The sequence below is a fragment of the Acyrthosiphon pisum genome, chromosome A2, assembly GCF_005508785.2.
Source record: "Acyrthosiphon pisum isolate AL4f chromosome A2, pea_aphid_22Mar2018_4r6ur, whole genome shotgun sequence".
NCBI classification, from domain to species: domain Eukaryota; kingdom Metazoa; phylum Arthropoda; class Insecta; order Hemiptera; family Aphididae; genus Acyrthosiphon; species Acyrthosiphon pisum.
In genome coordinates, this window is record NC_042495.1 from 104342777 (window position 1) to 104359112 (window position 16336).

Consider the following 16336-nt stretch of genomic DNA (forward strand, 5'->3'; position numbering starts at 1 on the left):
GGTCGACCGTTTGTCCCCGGTCCTGGGTTTAATGAATTTAAAATATTTCGTGATATGAATTATATTAATCAATATAATTTCCCACCGTATAAGACCCTAAATATAACTGCATTTCGACGAGTAGATGAGGGAGTATTTTAATAATCACAATTTCATAAAAACTAATGTAAATATACATTAAACACATGGTATGGATAAACATAATATTTAAATGAGGTTATTCAATTGAAAATGGACGACATTTTATGCCGTCTAATCGAAAAACGCCGCCAGTATTGCTACCTCCGGTATTGTTATGCTGTGAAATAGTATTTAACATTTACTGGCGTAGTTGAAAAACAAATGAACATCTAACACATAAATGTGTATCGAACCGTTATAGACTTTCATTTGACACGATTTAATAATTATTATTGTTCACCGTATTCACATACTAGTATTATTATTATTATTATTATTATTATTATTATGATCTGGGAGGCATTCAAATGGGACATTCAAATTATATATGCAAACTTGAGTCATCGGAGTGCGTAGTTGTGCTCGCGGAGCTGTCCGTGGCAGTTTTATTCATTAGAAATTCGAATAAAACCCAGCCGCAAGCTAATGTATTATTTATATAGGAACACAATCCGTTGTCAGAGGTATTAGTGATTGAAACTTCAAGAAAAGAGCAATTCACAAACAATTGCCTGACAAAACGGTTTACGTTGTTTTGATATTAGTATATATACTGTAAAAAAAAATAATGACAAACCAGTAAAAGCCACCCATAAAAACACACACACACACACACACCTGGAACATGACTTTAAAAACCCATATGTGCCTTTAAAGGGTGACGTGAAGATTTTGTGCCATTTCTACATAATAATATTATATACATCAGCATTGATTAAGAAGATTCTAGAAATCTCATACTCTCGTCACTTTTCTACATTTTAATTATTGAATTGATTAAAAACCAAAACTTTGACCGGTCAATTTTTAAAACTTCTCAATATTATTTGAGCAAATCGCGAAGAGTATAAGCATACAGAAAATCGTATAGACACGCACACTAGTTTAATATTATGATAATTTTTTTTTTTTTTGACAAACTAAACTCACAAAAACTGAAAAAAACTTATTATAAACTCATTCCTGTCTATATAGTTTGGTTGTTTGTTTTGGAAAAGCTTATCCTCCCATGGACTGACCCAGATGCTCTGATACTGGCGAAAATGTGTTTAGCTCAGCTACTACCCACGTATAGAGTCGTTTATCCCAGCCAATAACTTTTTACATTTTTTATATATAAATATAACCGTATTGGAGAAATTCAATTATTATATTTTATGGAATTATATTTGATTTTTTGTTGTTCTCAAAAATGTAAAATAAGCAATTTATAGAACTCAACTGATGAGCTATTTATTAGCGAATAGTATTGAAAGTTTTATAGGTTGCGGTAGAAAGTGGGTGTTTAAATAATAGGTGGGCGTATAAGTGTACAAGTAAAAACACGGTGAGACAAACTGTATAGTATAGGTAGTCATGTTTGGTAACTTGTTACTGCGGACAACGATAACAGCAGCTTGTTGCCGTGGTTAATGTATATTGTTAAGGTCAAACTCGTAGAGGCCGGAAATTATAATATTTAAAATACCAACAGAATACTGATAAGATAATATGGTTAATATACCGACAACCCGTCTAGCTAACAACAACAGGTGACCACTCAAAAAAAAAAAAAGAATTAAATACATATACCTAACAATGTTATGGTCGACGTGGGTTGTCGGAAATTTCAAGATATTATTATTATTGTTATTATCATATCGTTGCGCGTCGTTTCATTCAAATGCCGCGAGAATTAAACCCCGAAAATCGTGGTTCGGTACTTGTATTATATATACAAATATAAATTGTATGTGCATTTAAAGCGTGAAAAACGTCCGGATAAACTACACCGCATAAAGTAAACCTAGCCAGCTCAGTTTCGTTTTTCAAATGCGATGATTTATAATAATAATACGACACTGGATTGCCCCGGGGGTGAAAGTAGCGAGACGAGTGCCCAACACCGCACAGTCTCTGTGCCATGACGTTTCTTTTTGTTTTGTATATAATAATAATATAATATACCTAATAACGATTGTTTTTTTTTTTCGGATGTTGTGTTGAACCCGGCTATTAATCATTATAATCAACTGTTTGTTTTTGACTTACTTAACCCTTTTATTTCTGGATTCGTTTTTTCCTTCGAAACAATTGAATGAAAGTTAAAGTATACTCTTAGGTTTCAAAAGATTTACGGCACATTTGAAAATAAAAATAAAACGATCAACATTTCAATACATTTTCCACGCAATCGTTAACGTTTTAAGTTTATGATTATAGGAGGTGAGCAAACTTACTACTGTATTTATGATTGAAAATATGTTGGGAATTGTTTAAATTATTACAAAAAAAAAAAAAAAACACAATTAATAAGCCGCACAAATGAAGATAAAGATAGTTTGACATAATATTGTAGGCACTTCTCATTTAATTTAAAATTGGCAATACAATAAAATGTGAGTGGCTCGTCGCGGCGCAGTGACTGAAATCAATATGATTGAGAGTAAGCAACCGCAAATGTATACACTAAATTTGATCCTATTCGTCACTTTATGTAAATAGAAAATAATACGTGTATACAATTTTATTTTAAAAATTTTATACCAAAGAAAACTACTACACGACATTTTTAAAAATAAAGTTGTAATGTTCATGTATGAATATTTTTACGTGGTACAATCCTATAATTATAAGAACTATATTTTTATTCAAGTATATAATTACTCTTACACAATTTATTCAAATTGATTAACATATTACAATTCAGTTTTAAAATTGTTGTTTCGAGATTACATGTATTTATAAAAATAATTTATTTCATATGATGCATAGGTAACGTTTTCATTTTTCTTTACATAAAAATTATATTTTGTATAATATTAAAAAGGATATTCTTACTTTTTTTATTGACTTTTAATTACTTAGTTATATCGTTAAAACTAATATTTACAGAAGTTTCATAAATATAATACACTTTCTTGCTGATTTTGCTTAACCCTTAATTAAATTCATATGAAATTGTATAGGTATAGTAACCGAATCAATAATAATTGGTACCTATACTATTGTTATATTTTGTTGAAAGTACTATGAAAACAAAGATAAAAAAATATAACTTTGGTACACAATAAGTTCTATTTCAAATGTTCATACAATTATAAACTATAGTTGTTAGTTTTATAACATTTTGTTTTAAGCAACTGAACCAAAAAAATAAAACCTGTGTGGTTTTAAACAGAAAAAATTGTTTTCCTACCACTTTTTAAATTATAAGAATAAAAATAAAAGAATAATGTTTTTACATTTCTATTTTCCTAATCAAATTTTCTAAACGACCATTCCCTCATACTAAAATGGTGTAAGTACAACATTTTTAGAAATTACAATTTTCAATTAAACTTCAAAAATTACCATAGTTATGTAAAATATTATTCAAAGATAAAATAAGTTAAAACACTGAAGACAGTTTCCGCAGTAGCGAATAGTGCAACGTGCAATAATACGCATACAGTGCGGTTAATATCATTGAAAAAGAAAATGTTTTAAACGACTACAACAATATAGCAGGCGCGTAGGTCTCCTGCAGCACGTTTAGAATATTATTTATTTCACTTTTCTCGACGCTTAACTTTTCACAAATAATCCAAAATCAATAAACGGGTTTCGTCACCTGCGGCGGTGATAACGCGTTATATTATCATACCTATATACGTATAGTGTGGCCAGTTCTGACGGCGATTATTTTCATTTATTTGTTGACAGTCGAGTTCAGGAGCAAAGTGGCATGCGAAAACGAGGTGGTCAACTTGCAGTGCAATCCGAATTCCCGGCTGGCCATGTTCTCGGCGAGCTACGGACGGACAGAGTACGAGAGTATCCAGTGTCCGCAACCACAAGGCGTTCCCGAAGAGAGTAAATATCATAAAATTATTGTCATTCGTCTATTTCCACACTGTCACAACTCCTCGAAAAAGAGCCTACTCTTTTTAACGGCGCTATTAAAAAAAAAAATCCAATAACTCCTTGATTGACTATAACATTTGATGCAAACGTGTTATTTAACTGTGGAATACTCATTATATATAGGACTAGGTACCCATGTTATTGCTACCAAAATGTTTTGATCGTTGCTTACATTGTTTAAGTTACTTTGTTTCGCTTAAGAGTTGGATCATGATACACAGAGTGGCGTGGTGAACGACGTGTACCTAATGCAATTTCCTAGCACTATTTATTTTTTTTTTTTATTATTATTATTTAAATTTTTGCGGGTGAATGTATAGTTAATTATTCTAGTGTTCTTATCGTTCTAAATTATTGATGACGTCCTATAACAAAAAAATTCTAAATTTTCATAAAAATTTAAAAGATATATTATGCAGTACGGAGTAGTGGGTGGGTCATTGTTTAAATACTTAGGGTTTGAAATATGCTCGCCAGGCCACTGGATACACAAACATATTTTACTATAGATCGATATAACATTGATAATTGTAGTATGTATATGGGGTTCTGACTTCATTTTTACAGGTAGATGAAAACAGTTCAAGCGGACATTACTGACTTACACGCTCAACGATTACCATGTACACATTATGTGTAAAATATTTTTATTTTTTTTTATATTCATACAAATATATTTACTGCATAAAGAACATATTTTAATCGCACAATTTTTGTAATTTGTTTTTTAAATTAATAGACAAATGCTAGCAATTCATTTTTATTTACTACTGTAAATTATGTCCTTACACAACTCGAAAAACGCTTTTAGCGGTAATGATCAAAAGTTTTAGAAAATTGCACGGTTAAAGTAAAATAATATTATTATTCCCATTATTACGATCGATCTGTTTCGTTGACACGATTCAACGGTTATGTGTTAAAAATGTATTGTTGGGCTGTGTTGAAACGTTAAACTGTTTTCCAGCGTGCCTGGTGAGTTACGCGACGGAGACTGTGATGACTGTGTGCCACGGCAAGAGAAATTGCAGACTGGCGGCGGATGCGGCTACGTTCGGAAACCCTTGCAAACCAGCTTCGAGGATGTACTTGAAAGTCGTTTACAACTGCGGTGAGTATCTGAAGCTATTCCACGGACAATTTTTTATTACGTTACGGTAAACCGGCAACAGAGTGAGAGAGACCCCCTGTAAAAAAAAATAAATTTACATCTCTTATCGTCTTGCATTACTGCCAATCATCTTATAACCCGTGAATGGGAGCCTAGCTGGATACGTATATGTGCGGCAGATGTACGAGACTATTCTGAGAATGTATTGTGGTTGGATAATAACATAAGTGTGATCTGATATTACGGAGGCACTAATATTATGGACACTAATATACAGTGATGCCTCGATAACTCGAATCGGTCGGGTCAAAAGAAAATTTGAGTTATAGAAAAAAATGTATATAACTATTGAAATGCAGGGGCCCAGATATTCCTTCAAATTATCAAAAACCTCATAGACTTTCGAGGTTCCGCTGTATTATGTGAAGGCAATAAATAGTACTATGGTCTGTGGGTTGCGGGTAAACGTGTAGGTACGCTATCTACTGATCATTTATAGATGACTATAATATACCGTCGGGATCGTTAAAGATCAATATTAGGGAATTCTAAAAATGGAAAATACGGAATTGGTTCCCGATAAAAAAAAATATCTTATCATCATACATTTGATGTACATTTGTTTGAACTACATAATCACGTACATAAAAATAAGAAATATTATTGAGATCTGATGACTATGATTTTCTATCAGAAACATGTGGGCAGAACTTTCATGTAGGGCAAAACAAACTACACATATTGTTACAAATAGTTTGATGGAAAACTTAATACAAAATTGTATTTCACCCACACACTTTTTTTTTTTTGGCACTGAAAAAATATCTAACGTGAAACATATATGAAAGAAGTAAATAAATGAAGAAGCCCACTCAGAGTAAAGAAAAAGAGCTGAAAAGGAAAAGTTAATTAGTAAAAAAAAAAATTAATGAAAAAATTAAATGACTGTCAAATTTCGAGTTGACAATATGCGTACAAATAAACGCATACTACTTTAATTGTTTTTTATTATTAGGTATTTATTTTAATTAATTTCGACTCACCTATTTAATATTGAGTTAGACTAGTATTATTAATTAATATACACCATTTTATTATTATTGTAATGTTGACAAATAGGTATTAGCTTATTGCTTATTATACTGGTTTATAGATTCATTTGAAACACAAACTTGTTAACTTGTGAAACTGTTGTCGGTTCGATATTAAATAATTGTTCAAAATATATTTCATAGTTTTAACATACAAATTAAAGTCCATCGGAACCAATTCGACAATTTGGAACCAACTTCGAGTAAAGCGTTTAGAATACCTTGAAATTAAAGATTATATGTGCTTGTATTACACCATTTTATAAAATAAACCGCAATAAACGGTAGAGGCAATTATTTTCAAATGGTTTTTGAAAATCTAAAAAAAAAAAAAAGGGCATAAACTCATCGGCCAAAATGGTGTACCGCACTATGCGTTCGACTTGAAAAAACGAAGTACATATATGAGCACTGAGCACCTACGCTAAAAAATCTGAACAATTCGTATGGACACTCGGTGCTCCCATAGCTGCGACCTCCTCACAAATCATTTTAAAATGAAATACGTCTACGTATATATATTTATCGTACGTGTTGTAGACAGATACCTAACCCGTAATGCATTCCCGGAAAACGAATTGATGAAAAGCAAATATACTCGTCCAAAACGTTTACATTTCCCGCCGTTGTAATACGATGGAATAAAATATCTTTTAAAAAAGCGACATGTTGTAATGCACCATATTTTCTCCAAACTCAAATTATTATTATTGTTATTTTTATTAAATAAAGCAACAATATATAGTTCGCTACCCCGTGTCCGTACGTTATAATAATAATAATAATAATAATAATAATATGATATTGTATACACTATATATTCTATCAATAACGCATTACATTTTGAGTTATTAATATTACATTTAGTAAATATTTGTAGACTTGTAGTGTACATTGAATTCCCAGTGTAAGATTAATATATTCCAAAAACTGTTATATTGTTTCATGTTTTCGTCGGTAAAAGATCCTATGATGGGTTCCCCAGAACATATCCATAATTTGATATTTTGGTGAATTAATAACTTTTTATATTTTCATTTTATATAACTCGCAATATTTCTATGATGGTAGTCAGAATATTATGTTAACTGTTTTCTTCAATAATTATTACTTTACATAATATACATACATTTTCATAAAACAACCCTAATATTAATCAGTTGCTTAAAAAATAAATCTAAGCTGTAACTAAATATAGTTACTATTAATATTAAAAACACTCATGAAGTCAATATTCTTAACTTATAAATATATGTTTATGTCTGATTGCAATAATGTAATAGTCTATACAATTGTCATTTATGAGTCTACGAACATTTTTGCGTTCATTCGCCTATTTCAACACATATAATGTTACCTTTATGCTTTTATTTATCTCGTGTTTTATAGCGTAGAGTATACCTACATTTAAAAGTTACAACGTTAATTATTTGTGCTAATTTGAAAAATTTCCATTTGATAAATTAATTGAAACAAGTTTATAACGAACTTGCACATATCCCATATTCCTTTGTGTTTTTAATAAGCGTACATAGTTTAATAGTTTTGTACACTATCAATATATGTTATGATAAACTTACACAAAAGTACTTCCATTTAATTAATAGTTTTTTGGTTTATTCCTACCTACACTATATTTATTCTAAACTTATCATCTTTTAGCAATTCCAGCAATTCCAGCAGTTATATAGAAAGATATACGTTTTTATGTAGTTTCTAATACTAATCCATCATTTCATGTACTCTATCTACTTTCGAAATAACATTTCATAATAATTACTTAATATAATTATACGTATTACTTGATAGCACTTTTTGGTATACATATAAGAATAATGTATATAACTATTACTAATATAGTAATATGTACTTAAAAACGTGATTTTCAAAAGCACATTTACTTGATGTTTTTTACAAGGACAAAAAAGTTACAACAGTTTTCCTCTAAGTAATACATTTCGTTTTACATAGTAGGTATATAGTTCAAAAAAATAAAGTAAAAATGTTTAAATAAATAAAATATATAATCAAATTGATTGTTTGAAAAAAATCTTTAGAATAATAAATTATTGTGAGAAAATATTTTATTAACCGCCTATACTTAATGCTATTGTCTTCTAATGAATAATAATTTTCCATTTTATGTTTATTAACACTAACAATGAATAGGAAAATAAATTCAATTTGCTTTTATCAAATATGCATTATAAAATATCATAAAATATTATGTCTTAAAACTAGTTACTAAAACACTATTAAAATGTATTACAGATGCCGAGTTATAAATGATAAATGACTAATTAAAATAACTGTATGATATACAAAATAATAAACCATATGAAAATAATATAATATGTCTACATGTTGAAAACACCGATCGAATTTAAAATGGCGTTTTTAATACCCCTCGGAGTGTACTAGTCTATTTTATTTGAAACGGCGTTTTCCATGATGTACGATCCCATTTGAACCATAAACACAAAAAAAAATGTGATAAGACCCCGTGTTAACAATATAATATATTGTAGACTAATCTACATTTTTTCGGTATTGGTTTTTTATAGTGCCCAGGAGAGTGTTAAAAGAACAATTCGAAGAGCCTGCTCATTCCGACGAACCGACTGTAATGGAACTGGACTACTTTGACAACCCCGGTGTGGCCCCCGTACAGCCATTCGAATCCTTATCCCCGCCCGCCAACGACCCCAGGACTAGGTACAACGAGTCGGCTGCTGATCCCGTTGGGCATGGAAATTCATCTAGTTCGTCACTGGGTAAGCATACGGAAATATTGATTTATTATTATATTTATAGCACAAACATATCAGTAATGGAAAAACGTTGATATGGTTCTCGAATAACACAAAATACATATCGCATATTGTTGTATATATATTATTATTATGTAGGGTATGTGTACAACGAAGGATTTTCGATTTAAAATAACGAGGAAACCGTATCAACATTACCCCGCCACTTTAAATTAGTAATTCCTCGTGGGACATATTCTATAAAATACAAATTATGTTAATACAGTGAACTCGTTGAAGACTGTTCGCTGTTTTATTTTTCTAAAAAAAAAAATATGAAATAAACCATTTAAATAATTCCCGCTATAATTATTGTACTTAAGATAAATTAATTTTAAACGTTTCGTGTAATTTTAACTAATCGTTTGACCTTTTTATTTTATCATAATATTTTTATATTAAAACAATATCAATAAGCATTTTTAATTGCTGTTATTTAATTTAAATATAATTAATGGATGTTTCTCAATGCATAATGAGTTAATTGGTAGGCGTTCAAAAATTGTCCGACGTATTATACCTATTCACAAATGTCGTATAAAAATATTTATTTTAATGTAAGACATTTAAATAAAAATATAAGGATTACTGGAGAAAACCTAGTACTAATACTTGAGGAGATTATATATCAACTATGAAATTAAATCAATTTAACGAAAAGCCCCAATGGTCTTCAATTAAATTTATTTTATTTTATAGTAGTGTATATTTTCTTGTCACGTATTATTTCTTCTTCGGTAGTGATTTTTATGTTTAAAAAAAAAAGAATATTCACATTTTATTTGTTTTTCTTATTAGTTTGTATAATACATTGCTATTGTTTTTCGTCAACCAGAAAAAAAATATAAATATAGTTAACCTAACTTAAACGTAATGCTCCACATTTAAAATTTAAATCTAAATTTATTGTTTTAATTGCTTAAGTGCTAATCTGGTGTTTTAATCTGACTCACGTTAAAACTATCAACATATATGTGAGAACCTATGTTCTGTTGTAATTTTGAAAGTAATAGACGATCAGTATACATTTTCTCATATCAAAATACGATTATAATCATACTCCTGTATATTATAAAATCGTACCTAATATTTATTTACTAGTAAACTCTTCAGCAAAATATTCGCAAATTGAAGTTGTTAAGACGACAACGGTGAAATGCACAAAAATGTATATTTAACAGTAATACAATAAATAATATTATTCTACAATAACGAGTAGGTAACGTTGTTTTCTTTTTATTAAAAAGTATTTTTTCAAAAATTTAAAACTAAATTATAACGAGATGAAAGCTACCTACTTATTGAAATCTAATAAGGTGTATATTTTCTTAACCGTATTATTAAAAATGAGAAAAACAAAATAAATTAAAAATATTTCTACCGCAGTGTTGAACATTACACCCCTGCACTAAACAATCTGTTTTTGTATTATAATCTTGTTTAACGTAATTATTTTCAATTAAAAACTATTACAGCAGGACTCCCCCGTGATTGTCTATACAGTTCTATAGAAACGTTACTCGATTATTTGAGAACACAATATCATCTTCGTTTTGTCATACTTTTAGGGCTAATAACAATTTGCATTACCTATAATATAATGGTTTGATTAATATTGCTAATTTTGCTTGATACTAACCCTTTGGCGCACTATTAATATATAATTTTACATGCTGGTTTCTATATAACCACGGCGGGCAATGCAATAACAATCTAATAACCATGTTTAATTGTAAAATACCACTAGTGCTACACAACTATATATTATAATTATTAGTATACCTACACTGTAATATACGCTGCGGCTTATAAGTTATCAGTATTTAGCACACGCGCTGATGCACGGTCATCGCTACCACTGTATAAATGGAACACGAAAACCTTCGCTTTGCTGGGTGAAAAAATCACTGAAAATAATTATTGACAAATCTCATTTCCATATTGTCAACATTAGGTACGATATCTCGGCATACGTATCAACAGTCCACGACACAGAATCCGGTACAAAATATTACCACAATGAAGACCGCTGATCCGAATAGCGTCTTAGCTAACATCGTTACTTTTGGTTACGTTTCTTACAAGATTGTGTACAGTAAGTGAAATATTAATGACTGGTTTGAACGACATCGCGAAAATAAGCGTTATCTGTCAACAAAAATCAAACGAAACTTAATTAATTTAAAATAAACAATGTATAGGTAAGGTTATTGAAAAATAATTTAGCGTCTAATGGTACTTAACCAAATTAATTTTCCATATTGTTATGTAATACTACATTTTTCATTAAATATATATATATATAAGATAAGATTGGCTTAAATCATTGCAAGTTATCAATATAAGAACAGATTTCTGAGAATTGTTTCAAACTGTTGTTACAACATTTTTGAATTAAAAAACTTTTTAATAACTTATCAAGTCAGTTATTTCTTTTGACAAATATTTTTATGATATTCACAACAATAGTATCCCTTCTCGTGAATAAAAAGATGAGAATTTCAAAAAAATAAATAAATAAATAATAACAAAAAAATAAAGATAATAAAGTACCAAAATCGTTACAAAAACCCTATAAATATAATATTCATGTGTCCGTGTAAAACATTCACAGATAAGCATATAAATATAAGTTTTTCAAAAAATATTATATGTGTATACTGTATAGTGTATACAGTATAAAGTATTATTATTTGAATATAACTTTAAAAATTCATATAATGTCTAGTATTAATATTTAACTTAATGAATAAAACTATTAATACATATTATAGGACTCCAAAAAAATAAAAACTGGACAAATGTCTATTAAAGTGTTTATATTTTACCATCAAAACTGAATGGATAATAATATAATCAATTGATATTATAATATTATGTTGAAGACTTGAATTCTACATATATTATTATGATTATGAAGTGATCACAAAAATAAACGTACCAATATAGTACAGTTTAACAAAAACAAAAAAAACTGGAAAACCGCTCTGCTGCTAGTTCCAACCTATACCTCTCGTCATTAAATAGATCACTGTAATTATGGAAGTAAAAAGGATTTTAATTCAATGATCATTGCATCGGTACGAAAAATGATTCTGAGCGGAGACTGTATGTCACTGTCTCATATTTCTAAGGATATTTTATGATTTATTTATATAACTAATACGGTAGGTTGAACAAATATTTGCAAAAGTATGGCATATAAATTAAAATTGTTATAATATTATAATATCATATATTACTGTTCTTTGTTAATAACTTATAAGTCAACACCCAACACTAATAGAACAGTAGAACGATGAAAGTAGTCTTACGATATTAATAAATAAAAATTAGTCAACATGATTTGAAAATGTCATTAGAAAACATTTATATACATAATGGCAAAAAGTTTCAAGTCCCTACTATTAATTTTTTATGATTTATATAACATAAATTGTTATTTTTCGTTTAATAATCCAATGTTATCAAAGTTAAAACTTCAAATATTTATAAACAAAAAACTGTGCTTATATATTTTCGGTATTTTTAGAATGCTGTAAGATCAACTTATGAAGAACTTTGTATTACATTTTCAAACTTTTAACTAAACGTAAAACTGTTATCATGCCTAATTTATAAAAAATTGTAATGTCTATAAATGAGGAAAAATATTTTGAAAATGATACCACTTGTATAAAATGCCAATATTAATATTTGGAAAAAGAATCTTCGGTTATTTGTTTTTGAATAATAACAAAATCAATTTTGCATTGAATTGGTTTTGCGTAAATATTATCGTTTTTCAGTTGTTTTGCGTTTTTGCCCCTATCGACCCCTAAAATACCATCTATAACCTGAAATTTTCTACCAAAAACCACCTTTAAAATTGAAAATCGAAGAATTTTTCCTCTATAATATAAAAAGTGACTTTAGCCACAAAATTTTTTTTTTAAAAAACATCATTGCAAAACCTATACATTCATGGCTCGGAGTGTGAAATCAAATATCAACATTATTCTTGTATGTCACCTAAGTATTACATATTACAGATTAATAACTACATCCCATAAAACCGAAGGCTATATCACTGTGGGTATCGCGCCATAATAATATTACATTATGACGATAATAATGAATGTTATACAAGGTGGTTGTAGATATCATATTACATACCTACGACCGTAATACTGATAAAGATGTATACCCTCGAACACGAACGGTATCCGATTATCTCCTCACAATATTTTATATCGTGAATTCGTTTCCGATGAAAAACGCAAAACTAATATTAGTATACCTTATATAATAATATTATGCCAAAGTGCAGGCTTTGTTGTTTTTTTTTTATAAACTTTTTTTTTTCATTATTATTATTATTACTATTATTATTGAACAACAGACTTTTATTTATAGAAAGCGTACTATACTGAAATAGAGGTACCTCCTGTATTGTACAACCCGGCAGACCTTAAATTAATAAACGTAGCATCAAAGTCAGTATATATTATAGAGGTTGTGTAATTCGGCCGGGGCTATAACGTCAATACAGCAGTAATCTCACATGCCGCGTGCGTTTACCGCTCACTGTGGCGCTACGACTGGGCTTATAATACGCGCAAGACGTAAGTTAGACGATCGAACCACTCCACCACAGTAATAATAATAATAATAATAATAATAATAATAATATGCTCCGCATATAGTATTATACTCACTTAATTTGTATGCCATCTGAATATGGGTACGCCACACGGTCTCTTATACGCGGAAATATTGTACTCCCGCCGAATACGTAACGGATTTGATTTTTGTCCGAAGTCGTAGTTTCGATATATATAGCTAAATAATTATCGACGTTTCGATATTATGGTTTAACTATCGATGGTTCGATATGGCCACAGTATTATCGACGTGCCATTTCGTCGCATACGATCGATCATTATAACTACCGTTGTGCGCGGCGTGCGTACGTTAATCATGTATAATTGTTGATTTTTCGTGTATTTTTTGTTTAGAAAAACAAGACAAGTTTTACTTATACTTGGGCGGTGGATTGATTGGCGGCCTGTTGTCTATATTGTGTGTCGTGGCGGCCAAATTCGTCTGGCAGCGTTCCAGGAGACATTTGGACAACAAACATAAGTCCGATAACGCCAGCCATGACATGTCAATCGACCCAAACGCATTTGGCGATAACATTAGCGAAGTAGACGCCGATATTGATCTAACGGATATTACGCAATTTCCCATCACCGTTATACCCACACAACAGTTATCGCCAAGCGAAGTAAGAGATTTATTATTATTATGATAATTAAAAATATTGTGCGCCCGAAAGGGCAAAAGATGATAATAACGTGCAATTAATCAAAATAGAATAAAGTGATGGATGGAACCGTTGAATAATTTTGAGCAGAAAGTTAAACTATTTTTTTGACAATTTTCGACGAATAAGATGTAAAACCTATATACCTATACATTTTTAAATGTTATAAATCATTTGGCAATTCTAAAATTCAAATATTTACGCACCGATAAATTAAGTAAGTTCTCTGCACGAGGGGTGGGACTGAGGAAGGTATTTTATTTTTATTTTAAACGTAATAGGAGGGAGTGATCGCATAATTTACTTCTCCCTAGGTTTAACCTCTACCTTATAAATTATATAGGTACATAATCTGTTTTTTTTTTAAATTTAAACGTTTAAAGTACAGTGGTTTAACATTTTTAATCAAAACTAAACTCTTAAAACTTATCCTATATACGCTCCTATTATTTAATTAAAAAATTACACACAATTGTTCTAAAACGAAGAGGAATATAATAAACTGTGATTGTTTGGTAAACCCGTATACCAATCCTAAATTGGTACAAAAGTGTGTAAATTTACACAACCCGAATAGTATAAATTCACACACTTACGGAATACAATATGTAAATTCAATTTACCCATAAAAGAGAGTAAATTTGTTCCGATTACGCAATAAGTGAATCTGCATAAATGTCATCTAGTAGACCTATGCAAATTTGCACTTGCACACGATAAGTATTCAGGTAAACTTCATTGAATCGTAAAATTAAAATAATAATATAACAAGGTAACAGTAATAATGCTGTCCATACTAACTATATTTATATTTTATATTATTATTTAAATGCGTTGATATACGATTAAATCTCAAAACTCCAGTTTTTCGATAAGCTAAAGAATACAAATGTCCATAACACTTCTTATTAATACAAAATGTTGCAGGCCTATGGTAGTAACTAAGTTCGTGATTTTTCGATATTCCTGTAGGTAAACAATCAGTTTGCGTAATGTTATCGGTGGATATCGTTTTGTATGCGTACATAGTATAATTGACAATTTTGTATGTAATTGTAGCAAAGAAACGTAAATAAAACATATAAACAATAACAGACAAGCAAAGTTAATTGAAATCGTAAAAAAAAACTTACAAAAAAAACGAGATATCACTAAAAACTGGAATTACTGTTAGTAACATTTTCAATGATTAAAAAAGATAAAGGTATCATTTTAATTTTTAAATAATGTATTATACCTACCCAATGCAAATACGACTCGTAGAAAATAAATTAAACATTTTCTTATATTCAACAAATTTAATAATTGACTTAAAAGGTTCGTTCAATAAACCATAAAATATAAATATATACCAACCTGTGTCACTCAATAAATGGGTCAATGATGAAACAAACATCAGAAGAATTAGTTTTAAAATTAGTGTATAAAATTTTTACAGGTTATCAATATGAACATCAATTTGAAAATAGGTTACAACATAGCGATAAAAACCCTTTGTTGTAAAAAAATCCACGGTTGATCAATAATAATGTTCGAATTGAATTTTAATATAGGTAACTACTAGGTATAAAAAATAAAAAAATTAGAAACAACTCAGCAAAAATGCCTTTTATAAATAAATAAATAAAACCTACATAATTTTTTTAATATGTAAACTAATAAGTTATAAGCTTAAGATAAAATATAGAGAACTAAAGAACGTTTTATATTAAATTTTAATATAAATATAAAAATGACTATAATATTAATTATTTTATTTTAAAGTCACGATCATAGTAATGAAAATAAAATTATAAAAGGTAGATAATAAAAATTATTCTTTTTATAAAGACTCATGTTATTTTATTTCTTTTTTAATTCGAATTATCGAGGCACCACTGTAAGTCTGTAATTAATAATTCCAGTAATTCACTACATTGAAAAAATATATTTTGTCCAAAAAAAAAAAAAA

General features: G+C 29.1%; 1 protein-coding gene across 2 annotated transcripts in view; it reads left to right on the forward strand.

The window, feature by feature from the left end:
• LOC100167969 (protein eva-1 homolog C) overlaps nt 1-16336 on the forward strand; it is a 227881-nt gene that overhangs the window by 206462 nt on the left and 5083 nt on the right. Inside the window, exons 4-8 of one of the 2 annotated variants that reach the window (XM_001945599.5) lie at nt 3865-4014; nt 5033-5176; nt 8832-9041; nt 11032-11172; nt 14075-14346. In XM_001945599.5, coding sequence (XP_001945634.2) covers nt 3865-4014; nt 5033-5176; nt 8832-9041; nt 11032-11172; nt 14075-14346 — 917 coding nt within the window. The remainder of the gene's footprint in view (nt 1-3864; nt 4015-5032; nt 5177-8831; nt 9042-11031; nt 11173-14074; nt 14347-16336) is intronic. The other variant, XM_008185164.3, reaches the window with a different exon arrangement.